Source organism: Chaetodon auriga, chromosome 8 (assembly GCF_051107435.1).
Source record: "Chaetodon auriga isolate fChaAug3 chromosome 8, fChaAug3.hap1, whole genome shotgun sequence".
NCBI classification, from domain to species: Eukaryota; Metazoa; Chordata; class Actinopteri; order Chaetodontiformes; family Chaetodontidae; genus Chaetodon; species Chaetodon auriga.
In genome coordinates, this window is record NC_135081.1 from 18,582,806 (window position 1) to 18,601,434 (window position 18,629).

An 18,629-nucleotide genomic window follows, 5' to 3' on the forward strand; every position below is an offset into this window, starting at 1 on the left:
GTGAAGTTTATTTGAGTTTGTAACTCTATTTAAAGTAGTGACTCTTAAAAAATATTTGAATAATATTTATGTAAATTATCTTGTGACTATTATGTTCATATCCCCTGATAAATTTTTCTCAGTACTGAAGAACTCAATTATGTGACAAAATGATAGAAATATGCACCAATATTTTCCACTTTCAGCTTTGCTGTTGTAAAGTCTAAGTCTAAGACTGTTGGGGTTGCAGCGAAGCTGCAGGACAGGTTGAACAGGTGAGGAGGTGTCAGGTTTCAGTGTTGACTGGCGGCTTCGGTGGATCCCGAAAGACTCAAAACGCACGATTCCCTTTGTGAATACTGTAGAAATTTAAATATTCAGCAAACGTAACGTGACGGTAAGTGATTGGGGTTTTGTTTTTCCAAAATATATACATATATATATCTATGTATCGGTAGTAATGTAGCTTTTCTGCGGTGCCACTGGTCTGCATAAAGAAGCCTCTTGAAACGTACGTGACAGGTGTGGCACCTGCTTTGACTGAAAGCAGGGCCAGTGTAAAAACGTGTTAGAAAACAAAAGCCAGCATTGAGAATTGTAAAAGTAAAATTTTAAAAACAATTCCATTATGTGTGTTTTAGGTATAGAGGTAAAAAAAAAAAAATCACTGGCCTATATAGCTCATTTGTTGGTAAATGTTGGTTAATTTGTCTTTATTTTTATTAGTCAGAAGATATCTGATATGAAGAATTGTCGTAAGTTCACGTTTCATGACCACTCTGTTTTTCAGTGCAGCCATGGCACCCAAATATGACGGCCTGTCCCACTGTAAGCTGGCCCTGGTGTTTGCTGTGCTGATGGACCTGTTGGGTGTGGTCTCCCTGCTGCTGGGGGTCTTCGCTCCACTAGAGATCAAAGGCAGGGACTTTGGGGATCTGCTGGTGTACACAGGAGCCCTGCTGGTGCTGCTGTCCCTGGCTGGCTGGGTCATGTGGTACAGTGGCAATATCGAGGGTCTGACCTCTAAAAAGGAGTTGGGGGGAACTGTGGGTGGAGCTGTGGACCGCCTTGCTCGCTCCCTGAGCCGAAGGATACGGATCCCGAGGACCCGCAGCAGTCCAACATAGGAGGTGGATCCCAAAGACACCAACAGCTAACTGACGGACTTAGACCGTTGTTACTAGAAGGGCTGTCCTTTACCAGGTGGAGGGCCAAGCTGCCTGAGGCAAAGGAGCGTCATTGCTGGTTGTCATTCTCTTCACATACACTTATGCTGTGGAGTTAACAAACACCTTGCTCTCATGAAGAACTGTCAGGGTCATTCAATATGTTTTCATAAGAAAAACTGAGAGCAATTGTGTCCTCTCTGCGTAACAAGTTGTATGTGGACTACACTCAGGACTGGAATGTACTAGACAATAGATTCCAATATATGAAGATTAAAAAGATTAATCTGCTGTATTATTTTGTTGATTTTCTCTGGAGTTATTCATTCATAGTTATTCATTAACTATTCCAGAAATACCACCTAGAATGAAAGTTACATTAACCACTGAAGACATTTTTATTGACATTAATCACGTTTGCACCAGGTTGAGTCAGAGCTAATACTCAAGTCTTAACTTTTCAAGAAGGAAAAGGAGCTGCTATGACATCAGCATGTGCACAAACTTGTAAGTGCACATAAATACTGCATAGGACACTTGAAAGAATTGCTCTCCCTTATTTTACAAAAGATACTGACATCAAATGAAAAACATAAAACAAATTAAGACATCCAGACACATTCAGCTCAAAACTGATTGAGAAAATAAATAATTTCCTAAGACAAGCACTGAAACGGTTCATTCAAAAGACAGGATATCACATACTTTCATACAGACACATTTAAAAGTGAGCAGTTATGTATAATTGCACCATATTCGATTTGGAGGGGTAGAATTGGAAAATAAACTGCAAATAACACACATCACAAACAAAAGAAGGTATCCCCAATCTCAATGCAGCATTGGGAGATAGAGTCTGATTGTCTTTATGCTGAGAGAAGACCCATACACGTTTCCAGTTCACAGTTAACAAAGTGTGTACACAACAGCTTCAACAACAGCCACATTATTAAGTTAAACCTTATGATTGAAAAATGTATGACAAAAGAACCTGGTGCTTCCATGGTGAAATGAAGATGTGACTGACAACTCTGCATGTACGGAAGAAAAATGTATCACTGAATTCTTTGTTAGTGCAAAGGTGAAAATGAGCTTTTAGTCATCAGACAGCTGTATTACTCACAACCTCTACAGAAATGAAATCAAACCTGATGAAGGCACACAGTAAGGCATCATCATCCATTCTGATAATCCAGTCAAAAGACAGATGTACAAATGAGTGAGGTAAAGAAGGGTGAAACAGTATGCATCGTATGTTTTCCAGAGGCTGCTTTTATTGCTGCCACATCGAGACGCTGGTTCACTCAGTTCCATGAAAGCATCATTTCCAATGCTGTCTCAAGCCCTGCTGCTGCTAAGTGTATGTCTGCTCCATCTTTATCTCATTTCAAAAGGGCAGAGCGAGGAGATGAGCACTATCAGAGGGCAGGGCTGGGCACAGCGGGGGTGGCATTCTGCCAGATGATCATGTGACTGCGTTCAGACCGCTGAGGTGTAGCTTGGGACAACTCAACCGATCCTTCACTTGCATCGTCTCCTGAAAAAGGGCACAACTCTGTTAGGCCTTTAATAAACTAAGCACAGACTAATCAGTAAATAAATACAAGGCTGATCCAACACATCAGACAGCTCCGAACAATTTGACAGCACCACGGTTTTCCTGTAACTTACCAATGCGGAAGTTAATGTAGCCCTCTCCTCCACTGAGGATAAGCTGAGAGGTAGTGACCGTGCTGCTGCCAGGAGACGTGACCAAACAACCTGTGGGGCAAAGATGATTACAGGGCCACTAAAAAGACAAATACAGCATGCGAGTGCATTTAGAGGGATCCCCTGAATTACAGGTAGGGTGAGTCATTCTGGAGAAAGATGGTTGCTATCGCTATCTCGCCTTCACTATGCGATCACACGTTAACATGCCTGATTTCCCTCTCTCTCCCCCCATCTGCCCACCCTCTCCCCTCATCCTGTGCATGCCACCTGCTGCTGATGGGTTTGAATAATGTTGTGTGGCTCAGTCTGAACTGCTGTGTTTGTTTTTGTTTCCCATTTATAGACCCACCTTGTATACGAAAACCGCATTTTTGAACAGTTAGCGGACCATGAGTAGGTATCAACAATCTTTCTCTAGAATGACTCATCCAACCTTTAACTAGTTATTGACAATGTTTGGCAGGCTAGGTTCAGATTCTTACCAGGTGCAGCAATGATGAACCTGACAGCTTGTCTATGTCCATGGTAACACAGCTGGGCTGATGCAATGGAGCAATATGGGATGGAAACGGCCTCTGATGCTGTAAACGACCATTAATATAGTTAATACAAGACAGAGAGCATTTTGGACAACATAAAATTCAAGTATTTGTACTGTCACCCTAAATAAAACTCACTTATGGATAATGGGATGCAGAAAAGGGCACCACCTCCTGTGCCCACCCACAGACGGCCAGAGATGACCGCAAGAGACGAGATCTGGAGAGGCGAGAGTGTCAGGAAGGCTTGGCCTACAGAGGGAGACAGAAATATGTCAGCTGAGCTGCAGGAAGGAGTTTAAAGATGCCTGACACAAAAACAGAACAGCATTATTAAATAATAATAAGCCAGCATTTTGTAGTCCAGGAAAAATGTATTAATACCACAATTTCTTTAGATAGAGACACAAATTTAAAGTCACAAACATTGAAAAAACATTTGTAATGACAGAAAAAATAGAGTTTTAGCACCTAATGTTTTAGTGACCAAAGCAGTAAAATCGACTTCCTGTAGCGGCCGTCCTGTAGACCAATCAAACAGTCTGAGGATTGGGTCGAGTCGGCAGGATGTCCAAACGCCGCTTCCACCGGCACACAGGAAACGAACCTGCTGCTCGCTGCGTTCGGAGACTGAGAATGTTTGCTGAAAGGTCAGATATGGAATAATGATGGTGAGTTCAAATGCAAGCGTGACCAAGAGACACACACAGCGTAGGTACCTCTTCTGATTCTTACCTCAACCTTTTTGCCATTGATGTCAACCACATGGACTCTGTTCCAATATCCCACCCACAGCCGACTCTCTTTTGCAAGGCAGCAGCGAATGGGCTGCAAAGGGTTTGATCCAAGAGGCATCACATGGTGTGACTGTAGATTCCATCCACCTGTCGACCACAACACTCATTACTTCACTATTTGTGTCACCAAACATTAAGGTATGTGGAGCTTGCAAAATGGAGAGATTGGATTACCTGGACCATGTGAGAAAAATGCCAAAGTCCCATCAGCTAAACCAGCTATGACTTTACCCTGGGAGTACCTGTCAGATTGAGTCAACAAAAGCATCTTATTTCAGTCTTCTAGATGAAAACATGAAGATAAATCAATGTCACATAAACACATTCATTAAATTCTAATACCTGCAATACCAAGAGACAAATGTGATTCAAACAGAAAGCAGACACAACTCACGTGAGCGAATGAGCACCTTCTGAGAGGGAAACAGACTGCAGACAGCGCCTCCTGCCAGCAGAGGCTGAGTGCACCAGTATGCTGTGATAGAGAGAGACAGACTGAGTGCTTTGCCAACAAGCATTTTACTCAGAGAGAGTGTTATTTATTGAAGTGAGCTGCTTATTCAGCAGATGCTACCTTCCTTCCTGAGTTCCAATCCACACAGTTCCTGCAGTGTCACCTGACATAACAAGACAGGAGAGACTGTGTCAAAAGGAAACGCTAAGTAAGCAGTGTTGCCTTCCAAATGTTTCAGAATGGTATGAGGGGATAATACGAGTACAGAATACATTAGACAAGCTTTCTATAGGAAGCTGCTGCAGCCCATTGTACTGGCACTGACCTATGGGAGGCACAGCACAGATGCAGAGAGCAGGAGCTGTGGGAGGGAGGCTGAACTGATCCAAGACTGTGTTGGACCGTGCTGGATCAATCACTGTAATATCGCTGCTGAAGGCAGGGCCAGAAACTACCCATACAGAACACTGGCAGAGAGGGGCGGATGTGGAGTTTGGAAAGACGAGTGGCACGAAACACTGTTAGTTATGGTTGGATGGCATTGTACATGGTGATTAGAGTATGACTAAAGTAGCTATTAAAGCAGGATGATGGCAGACTTACTGTGGCCTCTCCAGAGATTTCAGGTGTGACTGCAACCGCACAGTTCAGCTGAAAAGAAAAATAAGTTGGGAATCTTGCTTAAATGCAGCAGAGGTGCTAAGAGCTGCTGGGTTCTTGAGTTGAAGTTTTTTTGCAGTGAAAAGGTCTACCTTAGCTGTGGAGTCTCTTTGGTCCAACAGTCTGAGCTGCATTAGAACAGGAACATCTTTAGGCTCCGGGACAGGCTCCTGGGAGTCCTACATGACAGTTAATCACAAGGATACTGTTAGGACTGTGGAAATGTGCATGTCTGAGTATGTTAAAGGGTGTGTTAAGTCTCATCAATCCAATGTAGCGGGACGGACTGAAGACGAGACCGTCTTACTTTGGTTTAGTTTATATAAATATTGCATGGTAACAAAATGTATTCAGGCTTGTGTGGCAGCCAGTGAAGGTTTGAGCATATCTTTACTCTATATTCTCACTAAGACATGTGAATTTCTGCGAATCTACAGCATGTGTGCACTTCTACTACCTGTGTGTTTGCCAGTGGTACGCTCCAGCCGTGTATCTGCCGTTTTCCAAGCGATCCCCAAATATGTGAGCGAATTTCTCTGTAGAGTTCTCTCCTCCGGACACGTGGGGAGAGAGCAGCAGGAGACGCAGACCTACAGAGAACCCCTCTGGTGTTAAATCAGCTTTACTGAGCCTTTCACAATTGCTCCATTTTGCTGTAAATAATAATGTAAATAGAGAAGCGCATGCAAGACCGACAGGGTCAGAAACACAAGCTTACTCTGCATGAGCCTGACTGACAGCCGGTAGTTGTGGAGACCCCAGAGGAGAGTGAGTGAGTGATGGGGAAGTTGGCAAGGCATATGCAGAAGCAGGTGGTGGGATTAAGGGTTCCTTGGACAGGCCAAAGAAGCGGTTGAACCTTTAATAAGAACAAAAAAATAAAAAATAGATATCAGTCTTTTAAACTGTAAAATTGTGCAGCACGCTACTAAATGCACAATTACACACTTAGCACACTTACTCATTTCTATTATTTTGTGCCATGCCCATCTGATGCTGAGTGGCTTCACTGATTACTGCCATCTTAGGAAACAGTCATTTTTGCCCTCATGCGATGCTCCTACTTCTGCATAACAAAGTGCTTCTAACCAAATGGACCCTGAAATGGTAGTTTTCTTTTGGTGTAAGTGCTGTAGTTCTACATTCCCACTGGTTTTTAGCACAGACATGGGAACCAACATATCTGTTGTTTTGGAGGAACAAAGCTGCACCAGCTAACCTTGTGTGTTATGGGGACATTAACTTCACTGCAGGTTTAATTGACAGGACGATGAGTATGTAGTGTAATCTAAAATGTTCTATTTTTAGATGCGATCACAGCTGAGACACACACTTACTTTCTCCAAACACTTGACCTTTTTTCCTCCGTTAACCTCTCCTCCTTTGTTGCTCTTTAAAAAACAGAAAACACACTAAATGAGGATGGAGACAAAAACCTGAAACACAGCTCTCTATTGGAACAGATATCAACTTTAGATGAACTAAGCTGACTGAGCAGCAAATTCACCTGATGGTCTGACTGCGTCTTACTGCCTCCTGCAGCTCAAACAGACGCTGCTTATATTGGTTCTTCTCCATGACCACGCGAGCCATTTCAGAACGAGAGAAGTGGCGCATGGATGTGGGTAGAGAGGCCTGAATGGAGAGATTTATGCTATTTAATGGGGTACATGCATCAGTTTCATACATCATGATTAACACTGAGCAGTTAGTTCCACTACATCTTTATACAGCAGATAAAAGGCTGAAAATTATAACATCTCCTTACATCAGGATCCTCAGATTGGCACGCTTCCAGTTCTTTCCGAAGTCTATAAAAACAGTGGATATAAAGCAGAGTTAAAAGCAGTATATACATTATCATGATAACAAAAATAAATGCAATTATTTTTACAAAAAGTCAGAGAATTAAAAGACAACATTAAAACAGGAAAACAATCTTCTACACCTCTTGGTTTCCTCCTCCTTCTCCTTCACCCGCCCCTCTAATCGAGAGACTGTTTCCTGAAGTGAGGACACTTCCAGTTTAAGAGCTGAACGGTCATCCGTCAGCTCTACTACCCGAGATATCACAGCCTTACGGGCAGCTTCTACTAACTCGCTGAGAGAAGAAACAGAGCAAAAGATGAACAATTTAGGATTATGAAGACATCGACAATCAGTTGTACTGAAGCAAGAAACTTTACTGTAATGAAGTGTTTGGAAAATCCCCTCCACACCCAAATAATCACACTGAGCTAGTCAAAAAAAGGTCAGAGAAATTAAATATAGGACTCACTGGGTGACTTTCAGTTCCTCATACTGGGAAAGAATCTCCTCAAACTGGTCTGTGCTGCCTACACAGGAAAAAAGTATTAAAAATGATTCATCCAAGAGTAAATTACCACATGAAATGGTACAAAATGGTTTAAAAAAAAAAGAAAAAAAAAAAGAGGAAGTTTAATGAAACCTACAGACAGAGACGTTTGTCACTGATGTACTTGCACTTCATGTTAGCGGGTACAAACAGTTTCTCACCTTCTCAACATTATTTTTAGAAATCAACCTTCTGTCACCTTCTGTCTGTGATCACTTACTTTGTCTTTCAATGCTGTATGTAACACACTGTGAGTGAGATATTTCTTTTTGTGTCTGCTGCTAGATGTGTGCACAACTATCTGACTGAAAACTGGCTCATTCTTGGGCAGTTAGTGTTTTGTAAATGTTGTGTAAAAGACGAAGGGAAAGCACATCAACCATGTTTGTGTCTTTGTGTGTGTTTGGGTCTTAAAACGTGTTTTCCTAATGAGCTCACCTCTCACGTTGGCCCCTCTGTCTACACTCTCCACGTAATCCCGACTCAGCTCGGACAGCTCAGAGAACACAGAGTCAGTGTTGCGCAGCTCCCACTCCATACTATCATCCTCCTCCTCCTCGTCTTTTGCTTGCCGCTCTCCTCCCTGCTCTTCTTCTACTTTGCACCCCTTCTCTCCCTCCTTCTTCTCCACCTCCCCCATCTCATCCTCCAAGCTGGTCTCCAACTCAACTCTGGGTGGTCTGACAGCAGGGGTGCTGATGATGACAATGATGCAAATGAAAGAGCAAAAAATGTGAGACAGTGCTTGAATATCTGATGCTCTCTGTGTGAAAAGGCCGATGAGCTAAAGTTAGGTTTAGTTCATGATTACACAAACTTTTCTCACTCAAATCTCCAGAAAAATTACCCCATGGTTTCAAATTATTACCTTGCGTCCACAAAGCCATGAAACTGCCTGAGCTCTGGAGTGGAGCTTATGAGTTCACTGATAAACTGATCTGAGGTGGGCTTTACTGCAATGTCAATCGCCTTTTCCTCCTTGGCTACTAGATCTTCCAAACAGGGGGGGCCAGAATTTGAATGTGGTCTTTGAGACATCTGCAAAAAAAAAAAGAAAAACAGGAAACAGCTGCTTGTTCTGCCAAAATCTTGTATCAAAAAATGTTTCAAATACAGGTGTGTAAAGTGAGAATATGTTCACCTTTTCATTAACACTGGATCCTTGGTTGGATGGAAATTCTGCATTCTTGGGACGCATGTGGTTCCTAAACACAACAGCGTTACAGAAAAGTCATCTGAGGAAACAGTATCAGTTTGGGCTTCGTACATTTTGCACCACTTTCCTGAAGCATTACTTAATCATAACCTGTTACTTGTTATCAACACCCTACCAACAAGTGCTATTTCATTCTGAAAATCACCACTTAAAAACACTGTTTTTCAGACAAAAGCCCAGAGGTGAAACTATAGCTTTCTGGTGAATGAGCTAACCCTTTCCATAAAAGTCTACTTTTGCATCAATAAAACATGGAAAATTTGCAAAACATTTGTAAAACCGTCATTTTTCTCTGACATATAGTATATACTGTAATTAGTTTCATTGCAAAAGTTACACAGAGATGCTGCTACACTGGTGCTATGCGATGAATTTGTTAGGGTAAAGTTCAGAAAGGTAAGATAACACATTAGAATGGGGTTCAATATCAAGTAAGACAAGATAAGATAGAACTTTATTGATCCCACACAGGGGAAATCTAGTCATTACAACAAGCAGGTTACAAAAAGCAAGCACACTGGCAAGTATGTTTACTTGATTATATTGTTGGCTCTTGTATGGGTCATAATAAAGCTGCTGTCATGGAACACCTCGAGCCTTCCTGTGTCACACTCTATCTGCGGTGTAAGAAATTAGTTTGAGGTAGATGAATGCTGAATGAGAACAACCTTAGAGGAGAATCTCTTTCAGAGTCCTTTCTCTTCTCCAAAAGTTCCCGATATGTGTGAGCCAACTGAAGGAAAGAACATCAGTGATACGTAAGAAGTAGAATATTGAGAAAAGGCAGCTAAACATTGTGAACAGGGTGTTTAAGAAGTCGCTGGGCTATGATACAATAACACACAAGTTTGTAGACTGAGCAGCAGTATCTGACCTTGCTGTGAGTGTGCCTCAGTGTGCTCAGTTCTCTGCTCAGGTTTGCCTTCTGCTCCTCCAAGGCCACCACTACAAGAAAACATAACATGTAGCTTGAGATTTGAACTATATCTGCACAAAAAAAGATGAATGATAAGATTTAAATGCAGGGTAGTATGTCGTTTGTCACAGTTACTATATTCAAATACTCACACTGATCAGCTTGCTCTCTTGCTTTCTTCTCCAGCTCTCTCTCTCGCCGTTCTTTCTCCTTTTCCCTCCCCCTCATGGCTCTCCTCTCTTGTTCAATTTGGTCGTCCAGCTCCAGATATCTCTACAGAAAACAGAACACTTTAGCAGCTCGGAGAACAGACAACTTCCTACTGTCACAACGTTTGAAAACACAAAACTGAATCACGGTATATCACGCGTGATCAACACTTTGGATCAATCCCCACCTCTTGACTTTCTTTCCTGAGTGCTCTCTCTGCTTGGTACCTCTCCAGGAGCTCCTCTCGGTCAGCTTTCTCCCTCTCAGCCTCCTCCTCCTTGTCTCTTAGCTGGGCTTTGCAGCTGGCCAGCCCCTCCAGGACCCAGACAAATATGGGTACCAGCGACTCCACCACACCTTCTCCATGAGTCTCAATAACTGTCTGTGACAGGACACGGCAGCAGAGAAAGCAGGTACTGCATGTGTGACCACCATTAATCCACTCAGAAAAACATGGCAGATTTTTTCAATTATAACGGAAGAGAGAGGGAAAAATAAACGAGGAGCTGCTTTACCTGTAGTTCTGAATACAGTTTTCCTGCCTCTTCACTCACAATGTTGGGGTCCAGCTCCACCTCCCCTGTCCCACACAGCACCCTCTCACCGCACTCCATCTGATTATCACGTTTATCTTCTGTACTAACTGTTGAAGTGGTTTCCCCAACTCAACTCAGGATAAATGAGTTTACAGCTCTATGAACCAACTCTGACTACACTTCCTCACCAACTAATACAACTAGTTTATCTAGCTTTCTAACATTTCTGCGAACACCTCCTCCACAACATAGTGCTCTTTTTGTTCTTGACAGGGACATCATCCTCTTAGACTCAACTACATGTTTCTGGACTGTGACGTTCATCTGATATCAGAGGGCGTTTTGGAGTCCATCCTGGGAAAGAACAGAGGAAAACAAAATGATATATAATGATCACCAACCTCTTCTACACTGCAGCCAAGTATAATTGCAAATGAACAGTCAAATGGTTGGTACAATATTCAAGCTTAGACAAGCATTTTTTTTTTTACCGCAAGCTTATAATTGGTTGAACGTGGTCACGTGATCTTCTGCTATTATAATCTGTGACTAACTGGTTTGTTTAACAGCAAACAGACAACAAAGCATCTTCTCAATAAGGATGAAATTTTAATTCCAATGGCTGGTTTCAAGTCTGGGTATAAACTGAAAAGACACCCATTAGAGATCAGTTTGTACGCTTGTTGTACAGCATACAGCTCTATATGCCACGCATTCATTCCTGGATGCCTTTCTCTTTGAAAGGAGACATTTTCAAAGGCACAAACAAGTGGCTTTAATATGTTCACACTAAAACTTTACCACAACTTCAAGCAATAGTACCAGAGGGGCTGAAACAACACATCAGTCACTCAACAGAAAACGGTTTAGCAACTAATCAGATAAAAAAAAATAATAATGGTTGAATTGATTTTTAAAGAAAAAATGCTCAACCTTTCTTGCATTATTTAGTCATGCATTATTTTGTCATATGTACTTGTAACGTATTGAATTTGCTTGTTTATTCTACTATACTGTCCACAAAGGCAAAAAAGCATCAAAACATCCCATTTGAGGTGCAGGAACCAAATAATGTGTAGAAATTTTTTTCCAGAAAAGTTGATTTTTTTGTCAACCTGACCAGTAAACTACATTGTAACCAAAACATCAGGAGCATCAGGAAATTGTGATGGGAAATCTTTGCCATTACCTGACACTTTATAGACGAAAGTGAATCGATTAATCGAGAAAGTGAGTAGCAGTTATCTGATCTGGAAAATAATCCTTAGTAGCAGTCTTAATCACAGAACATATTCGGTAAGCAGTCTCATGAAAGCAGCTCCAAAGCTGCTAGACTTGACATTTAACCCTCATATCAAAGACACAGCGGATCTTTCTGTTAAATGTGTCTCGAGTAAGGATTATGTCATGTGCAGCAGGGACATACGGACCAAACGAGCCTGTGTACGTGTGTGTCCAACAGCACCGCAAATAGCACTGAGACATTCAAACGGTGAGATGTAAACACACAAACATGACAACGGCGACAGGTTACATGCGTCCATAAATAGGCCAATTAGCCTTCGTTGTTAGCGAAGACGAAAACAAAGCTTTAAAAATGACACGCCTGAACTGACATACTGTATGAATAAGTAACGTGACTGACAGTGGACACCTTGAGAGGTCTCTGGCAGTAAGTTTACGAAGTTGTAAAAACGAGTCGAGTCGTCGCGCTGCTCGACTGCCGCTTCGCAAACTCACCTTCACGGCTGACTCCTTCATAAGTTTCATTTCACTGACTCGAAATACTGAAATTTTTTTTTTTTTTCTTCAGGGACGATATCAATTACACATAAACGAGTTTAAAGAAGGGGGTTGTCGTTTGATAGTGACGAGCGCAGACATGTCTTCAGTCTGGCCAACCAGAGCGCCGCAATGGTCTTCTGTAACCAATAGACGGGGAAAGAAGGCGGGACATGGCAGTTTTGTTTTCAGAAAGAGAGAAAAAAAAAAGTTTCCTGAAACTTGAACGGTGACACGTGACCAAGGCTGTCAGGTGACTTGAGTAACCTACGTCTAAAGTCGGATACCTGTCGAAATACCTCACATACCTGAGAAAAAGCTCGGCTCTTTCCTCATGTCAGTCTAAGTGATCACAATGGTATCAGAGAGTTAGAAATGTTGAAATGTTTGCATTGTGAACAGTGTTTGTTAATAAAGTTATTCAGGTGTGAAGTTAGAATAAAGAAGGCAAAAGCAACAACTGAACCAGTTTATTGAAGAGGGACATCGCCGCTGAACCCTCTGTGATTACTGCATAAAAACGTGCTTTAAATGATCGATATGAAAACAGCTTAGACTGAAGGTGGAGTAACTATTTCATGGAATGAGGTACAGGGGAAATCTGCATTTACTGTAAATCACAGCCAGAAGTGATCGGATGAAGCACAGTTTGTTTTACAGCCAGCAGATGGAGGTACTAACACATTTCACCCTTCATCTGATTTCTGTTGCTGTTCATGGTTTTCTGTTCTGTTGACTTGCACTCAGCAGCCCTCTGAGACACAATCCTGTCCTGCTTTTCTGACCCCACCTCTGCATGTCTCCTTCTTTTATACAACGTGTATAGGCCCATTTCGGAGAAGAAAGCACAATAATATAATTAATGATAGCTATGTTCTATTTAACATTTCGGTATCACTTACAGAGACAGTTGAATAGGATTGAGCCATCATCCTCATATAGGCATGTACATACATAATGAGGGCAGAGGAGGGTTTGAGGTATCCATCTTTGACATTGTGCAACCACACCAGCACAATGGTGTTCAAAGCTTAAAAAAAAAAAAATGCTGTTGATAAAACTCAAGAACATGTCCTGGTATCTATAATCCTCAGATATCACTGTCAGCACTGTCATTAGGGCTGTTTATTCAGCTGGTCAAAGAAAATGTGTCAATAGTGATCTGTGAATTATCTATCACCAGGCAATGTTTTTGTAAAGACAGTTTGCTGTTGAGTTCTTTTAACCTTAATCCTATTGACTGAGGTACTCACAGACCTCACAGGTAAACGTCTTGCTTTTCATTAAATTCCAATGTACTGTCAAAAGCATCAAAATATGCATAAGCAGTACTGAAAGTATTTACTGAGTTCATGTTTGGAGACAGACACAGATGCAGCAGATACAGATTTCTTCATGTGCGCTGTCCTCAACGCTAAACACTGCTCTTCCTAAGGTTAGATGATGCTCAAAGTCAGATATACAATGCATACTTTTGTAATAAAATGTTTTATGACTATCAAATGAAATGTCCTATCATACAAGAGAAGACTGCAAAATAGTGGGTCATGCATATGTTTTACATGCAGTCAGAGCATGATCAGGACATGGTGTGAGTGTGAGGAGAAACAGCCATTTTTTAAGGCTGCTCAAAGAGAGAAAAAAAAACATCTGCACTCTCAAAGCTGCGAAAAAAATCTTTTAAATAAGCAAGCTTTTGGTCAGAGACTTTCATGAATAGACAGCAAGTGGATGCAGCAATACAAAATGAAAATCACTTGATGAGCCTTGATGCAGAACATGTCAGTCAATCAGTTGAATTTGTGCGGCTAAACATCGCACGTATAGTGCACCACAATTTAAAGGCAGTGTCTATAGAGACAGTCAAGACACACTAAGCACAGTCAATATACAAAATTCACAATACACACAACAAAATAGAATATATGCAACAATAGACATAAATGCTACGTAAACATCAGGGTGTAGCCATCAGAAAACATATAGCACATAGTATCTATGTCTATCTTATCTATAACACTCATGTCAAACTCCACATTAAGACGCAGTGGTTGCAGCGTTCCTAACGGATGGATCCTGAAAACTCTCTTTGGCATAACCTCCTAAATGATACCAGAATCAAAGGGCGGTAAATAAGCTTGTAAGTAATAATGTGGATGCTCGGGATAAAAGCTGCAGTTTGTACCAAAGAAAAACATGTAATTTTTTAAAATTATTTTCAGATGGCATTAACTGCACAACCAAAAATGTTTTGAGAAGACATGAGGGAATATTTTTTATATCATGGTTGTTTCTTACAGTAGTTTATTCTTGGGGCCACCACCAGGGGCCACAGTGGTAGGAAGAGGGTTCAATGTTAATGCAAATAACCATCCATTCCCTTCCATTGTATCAGGGTTGCAGCAGGATACAGCTATCTCAAAATCTCTGAATATTTGCATGGTACCCTTAGGAGGAAATGACAAAGTCTGTTCTTTTGTGCATAATTTGAGTGCACAAACCTTCTAACAGACTTCTGTATTCTGTAAAAAATATCTCCCTTTATTATCTGCACCACCTGCCTTCTTCCAGGTATTCATCTTTTTGCCTTTCCCTCCCTACCTTTCCTTTCTCACACACCCAAACATGCACACTTTACACGTGGTCCATTAATTACATGCATGGTCTGTCTGCACAGTACATGTAAAATTGTCATGAGAGTGAAAGAAAATACAAGCATTGTGAGCAACAAACAGCAGGCAGTGGTGGAAGAAGTATTACTCTGTGCTACTTGAATAAAAGTAGCAATATCTCAATATAAAAACATTAAAGTAAATGTTCTGTATTCATTAAGTAGAAGTACAGAAAGTACTATAAGCATGATGTACTTAGACATTCACCAGGCAGCATCATTTTAACTGCTTTATATACTGCTGGGTAGATTAATCGAATTTAATCTAGTTTAAGGAGACATAGAGTCGGGCTGACATGGAGGGATCTTGTCTTATAAAAGAGGCACAATGGGATTGTTTTTTCTTCCAACTGTGACTATGTGTCATTTACAGTCAAAATTCTGTGCAGTGTGATCGGTTTTTCTCATATTCTGACATTCGTCTTTTTATACTGTGACTTTTTTAATTACCCTCCCACTCTCTACAAGAACTTCTTTTCCATCCTCTCTGGCCTCTCGCCTCAGATCTCTCTTCTTCTTCGTCAGAAGGTAAAATGCCACCACACTTCCCACCACCATGAAACTGAGGGCCAGAATCACAAATCCCAGTCCCAGTAAGTGAGACATCCGCCCCTTGGAGTGGTTCAGTTGGTCCCACACCCCCACAGCCACACAGCTGAAGCCGATGAGAGTTCCCCAAAAACCAAAGGCCAGCATGCAGGATCCACAGGACAGCTCAACGCCCCCGGTCACCACAGTGACCCCCGCCACTGAGACGACTCCTCCCGGTAAGACCACGGTGTCAGATTTACAGTCGTAGGTGACAGTGGAGGTGACGTCCGATAGAGCTGAAGGATCGAGCGTTTCCATCTTGGTTGTCATGGTTGGTTTTGATTCCTCTGTCAGATGACCAAAAGTGCCTTTTCATGCAGCTTCCTCTTCTTTTTTACTCCTACAACTTGACACACAAACCCATTACCATCTCATTTCCCCTTTTTATTTCCCCTTATGTAGGTTAAAGACTGGAAAAATAGTCTTATCTCTAGTTCTGACTCTTCACTGGAGCTGTATGATGTTTTGCAATATTCAAAACTCAGAGTCCAAATATGGCTACACCGTTTCATCAGAGACGTGCGTCATTTACACATGTAGTTTGGGATCTCCACTGTTTGAAATAAAATTGTGTGTGTGTGTGTGTGTGTGTGTGTGTGTGTGTGTGTGTGTGTGTGAGAGAGAGAGAGAGAGAGAGAGAGAGAGAGAGAGAGAGAGAGAGAGAGAGAGAGAGCAGTGTTTGGCTTCAAAGCATCAGTAATGTCTGTAATGACTGAGCCACTGGCGGGGTTATGGAAATGCAGAATAATAATGACATTTTCAAATTGGTCATTTAAATGGCAAACAGCCAAAATCACTGGAAGCATTTCTCCTGAACTGAATTAAGATTAAAAAAAAAAGCAATTTAATTAAATCTGAGATACAAATACAGGTAGAGGCCAAATCGTTTCTTTGGCTTCTTTGACTGCGTGAGCAAACTGCAATAAGCCTTAACAAAAGACTGAGTCTCTTCAAGTGAGTGGATCCATGTAAAATCATGTTATGCGAATAAAATTGCTCAAGCCCACTAAATTTAGATATTAGATATCTTTGCTTGTTAATACAGAGTAGGACACTTGCTCACGTCAGAAATTGTGACCAGACTGGTAAGTAATTCCAAAATGCTAATATTGAGAAATGCTGTATTTTATACAAAAAGCATAGCATTGCTTACCTCAGTGTTGAATCAGGAGCTTCAGTCTCAGTGAATGAAGATCATTTAAATTCACAGTTTCGATTTTTTTTTCCAGGTTTGTGAGTGATTTCAGTGAAAGCCTAAAAGAGCTGCTGACTTTCCCTCTCGACAATGAGTGTAGAAATGGGAGCAGGGGGCCGCAGTGCTGTTACCTTTATCACATACGTCACAACGTTAGGCCTCACAAGATGGTGGACACAATTGTCAAGATTGTTGTCATCATTTGTTTGGTCTTCTCTTCCCTTGTGTTCAGTAGGAAGCTCTCGTCTGTCATTACACGTCATTATAACCCATTACCAGATATTTATCTAGGAACAACTCCCTTCCTCTTTTCCTCTCTCTTTCAGTCTTAACGTTTGAGTCGAGTCCCACCAAGGCATTGTTTAGGCTGAGAATGTTGTTTTTCTTCTTTTTTTAAAGTATTTTCCTGTTCAGCATTCCCATTTCTCCTGTCACTGGTGGCGAGATGCATATTATTTCATCAGGATTCTTTACAGTTATAGAGGAAATGCTTTACGATTCACTTTGTTCTTTGGCTGTTCATTTGCAAAATAACCATCAATAATGATGTAGAAATTAGAAATGGAACAAATTGTGCAAAACAAACTGTTTGCATGTTTCTGTTACCAAGTGCAAGACATTCATGAATGAAAGGTTCCTGGCCGGCCGTGCATGGGCCAGATTTGCCGTGTATATGTCAGTGCTGATGTTGAGTTGGCTCCCAGGTCGATGATGTAACACAGGTGGAGTTTGATACTGCCAGTTAATAGGCTGAAAGGCTGACCAGCCAACTGGGATGTTGCCAGTGGTCAATCACTGGCCTAATTGTAGATATTTTTAGACGCGTTGACTTCTACTATAGACAAACTTTCACCTGTTACTGCATTATTTTGCATATGTATTATACGTTACCACCTGCAAAAGAAATATATATCCTGTATATTGTTCCAAAGACATTATCATTTCATCATTTTGTCATTATTGTGCTCCGAAGCTTGAGATTGGTCTTAGATATCCACATTACATGAACTCTCACCTTCTCTGTACGTAGAAAAACATTTCAAATCCTCGCTTGCTCTAGCTCTAGCTATTAGTCAAGCCAAAGGTACAGGTCAGATGTCAGGGATTGTTGTGTTGTGGAGAGGAGGGGGTAATTCTATTGGCCATGGCACTCACAGGATGATGGTAATTGGCTAAGTGTTGGATTGGGTGGGAAGGGGCAGGCCATTATAATCCAATAGATTGACTCACTGAGCATATTTATGGCTAAATCAAAAACCTGCTGTCAAAATGATAATCATGCAGTGTATCTGTTCTCTTTCAGTATACACACCCATGAGCAAATCTGTAACACATTAAGTCTGTTATGCTCCCAAACCTCCATGCCAAATTAGTCAGAAACAACAGTCAAGACAATCACAATTATACTTGCAGAGACAAATCAAACAGACTGGTGATCTGAATGTCGTGAAGTGACTTTGATGTGTTTGATCCTATAAGGTGATGGCTGGTGACAATAAAGATGGAGGCCTTATACAGAGTGCCTGTTTGTGTCCGTCAGTATGTAAAACAGGACACCTTAAGTGCATGAGACACTACTTGATGAGGAGGCTAAAAAAGAGAAGAATTTAACAGCCGAACCACAAAAACATAATTTGGCAGCGTGAGAAAAGAAGGGTAACACTTGTAGTTATTTATCCCAGAAAAACAACCCCAGGCTAAGGACAGAAATGTTAGTCAAAGGAGGGCAACATCATGGCTCACGTAGGACAGGAAGGAGGTCATGTATGAAGAAGGACGGCAGTGACAATGATGTAAGGGGCGTAGGTGGGATTGGAGGTAGAGGGAGTTAAACTGCCTAGACAGATG

The 18,629-nt window shown here is 41.4% G+C and overlaps 3 protein-coding genes across 5 annotated transcripts; 1 reads left to right on the forward strand and 2 right to left on the reverse strand.

Moving 5' to 3' along the window:
• The first annotated feature begins 302 nt into the window (after window positions 1-302).
• LOC143325233 (transmembrane protein 238-like) lies at window positions 303-1,229 on the forward strand. Of its 2 annotated transcripts, none has more exons than XM_076738186.1 (2): window positions 303-376; window positions 770-1,229. In XM_076738186.1, the coding sequence occupies exon 2, from the start codon at window positions 777-779 to the stop codon at window positions 1,104-1,106; it is 330 nt and encodes a 109-aa protein (XP_076594301.1). In that variant the 5' UTR covers window positions 303-376; window positions 770-776; the 3' UTR covers window positions 1,107-1,229. The 2 variants fall into 2 exon arrangements, with proteins under 2 accessions (XP_076594301.1, XP_076594302.1); XM_076738187.1 differs by having other exon boundaries at window positions 328-376; window positions 775-1,229.
• A 302-nt stretch (window positions 1,230-1,531) lies between these two features.
• LOC143324078 (C-Jun-amino-terminal kinase-interacting protein 4) lies at window positions 1,532-12,382 on the reverse strand. The gene is made up of 28 exons (XM_076736281.1): window positions 12,283-12,382; window positions 10,522-10,896; window positions 10,194-10,388; window positions 9,949-10,069; window positions 9,755-9,825; window positions 9,549-9,613; window positions 8,806-8,869; window positions 8,533-8,702; window positions 8,103-8,359; window positions 7,587-7,644; window positions 7,257-7,409; window positions 7,077-7,119; window positions 6,816-6,943; window positions 6,646-6,699; window positions 6,027-6,167; window positions 5,766-5,898; window positions 5,401-5,487; window positions 5,252-5,299; window positions 4,974-5,115; window positions 4,769-4,811; window positions 4,589-4,669; window positions 4,369-4,436; window positions 4,133-4,281; window positions 3,869-4,040; window positions 3,536-3,649; window positions 3,341-3,439; window positions 2,817-2,906; window positions 1,532-2,682 (listed from the first exon to the last, which is right to left on the reverse strand). Exons 2-28 carry the CDS (start codon window positions 10,618-10,620, stop codon window positions 2,564-2,566), a joined length of 2,964 nt encoding a protein of 987 aa, XP_076592396.1. The 5' UTR covers window positions 10,621-10,896; window positions 12,283-12,382; the 3' UTR covers window positions 1,532-2,563.
• A 1,476-nt stretch (window positions 12,383-13,858) lies between these two features.
• LOC143324838 (uncharacterized) lies at window positions 13,859-16,862 on the reverse strand. Of its 2 annotated transcripts, none has more exons than XM_076737600.1 (2): window positions 16,740-16,862; window positions 13,859-15,926 (listed from the first exon to the last, which is right to left on the reverse strand). In XM_076737600.1, the coding sequence occupies exon 2, from the start codon at window positions 15,854-15,856 to the stop codon at window positions 15,422-15,424; it is 435 nt and encodes a 144-aa protein (XP_076593715.1). In that variant the 5' UTR covers window positions 15,857-15,926; window positions 16,740-16,862; the 3' UTR covers window positions 13,859-15,421. The 2 variants fall into 2 exon arrangements, with proteins under 2 accessions (XP_076593715.1, XP_076593714.1); XM_076737599.1 differs by having other exon boundaries at window positions 13,859-15,932.
• Between the last annotated feature and the right edge of the window lie 1,767 nt (window positions 16,863-18,629).

Coding starts and splice junctions, on each gene's coding strand:
- LOC143324838 (XM_076737600.1), bottom strand. CDS start 15,856: ATGACAACCAAGATGGAAACGCTCGATCCTTCAGCTCTATCGGACGTC.
- LOC143325233 (XM_076738186.1), top strand. CDS start 777: ATGGCACCCAAATATGACGGCCTGTCCCACTGTAAGCTGGCCCTGGTG.
- LOC143324078 (XM_076736281.1), bottom strand. CDS start 10,620: ATGGAGTGCGGTGAGAGGGTGCTGTGTGGGACAGGGGAGGTGGAGCTG. Junction 8,703..8,805: donor GATCCAGTGTTAATGAAAAG/GTGAACATATTC, acceptor TTTTTTTTGCAG/ATGTCTCAAAGACCACATTC. Junction 5,488..5,765: donor TACCACTGGCAAACACACAG/GTAGTAGAAGTG, acceptor ACTGTCATGTAG/GACTCCCAGGAGCCTGTCCC.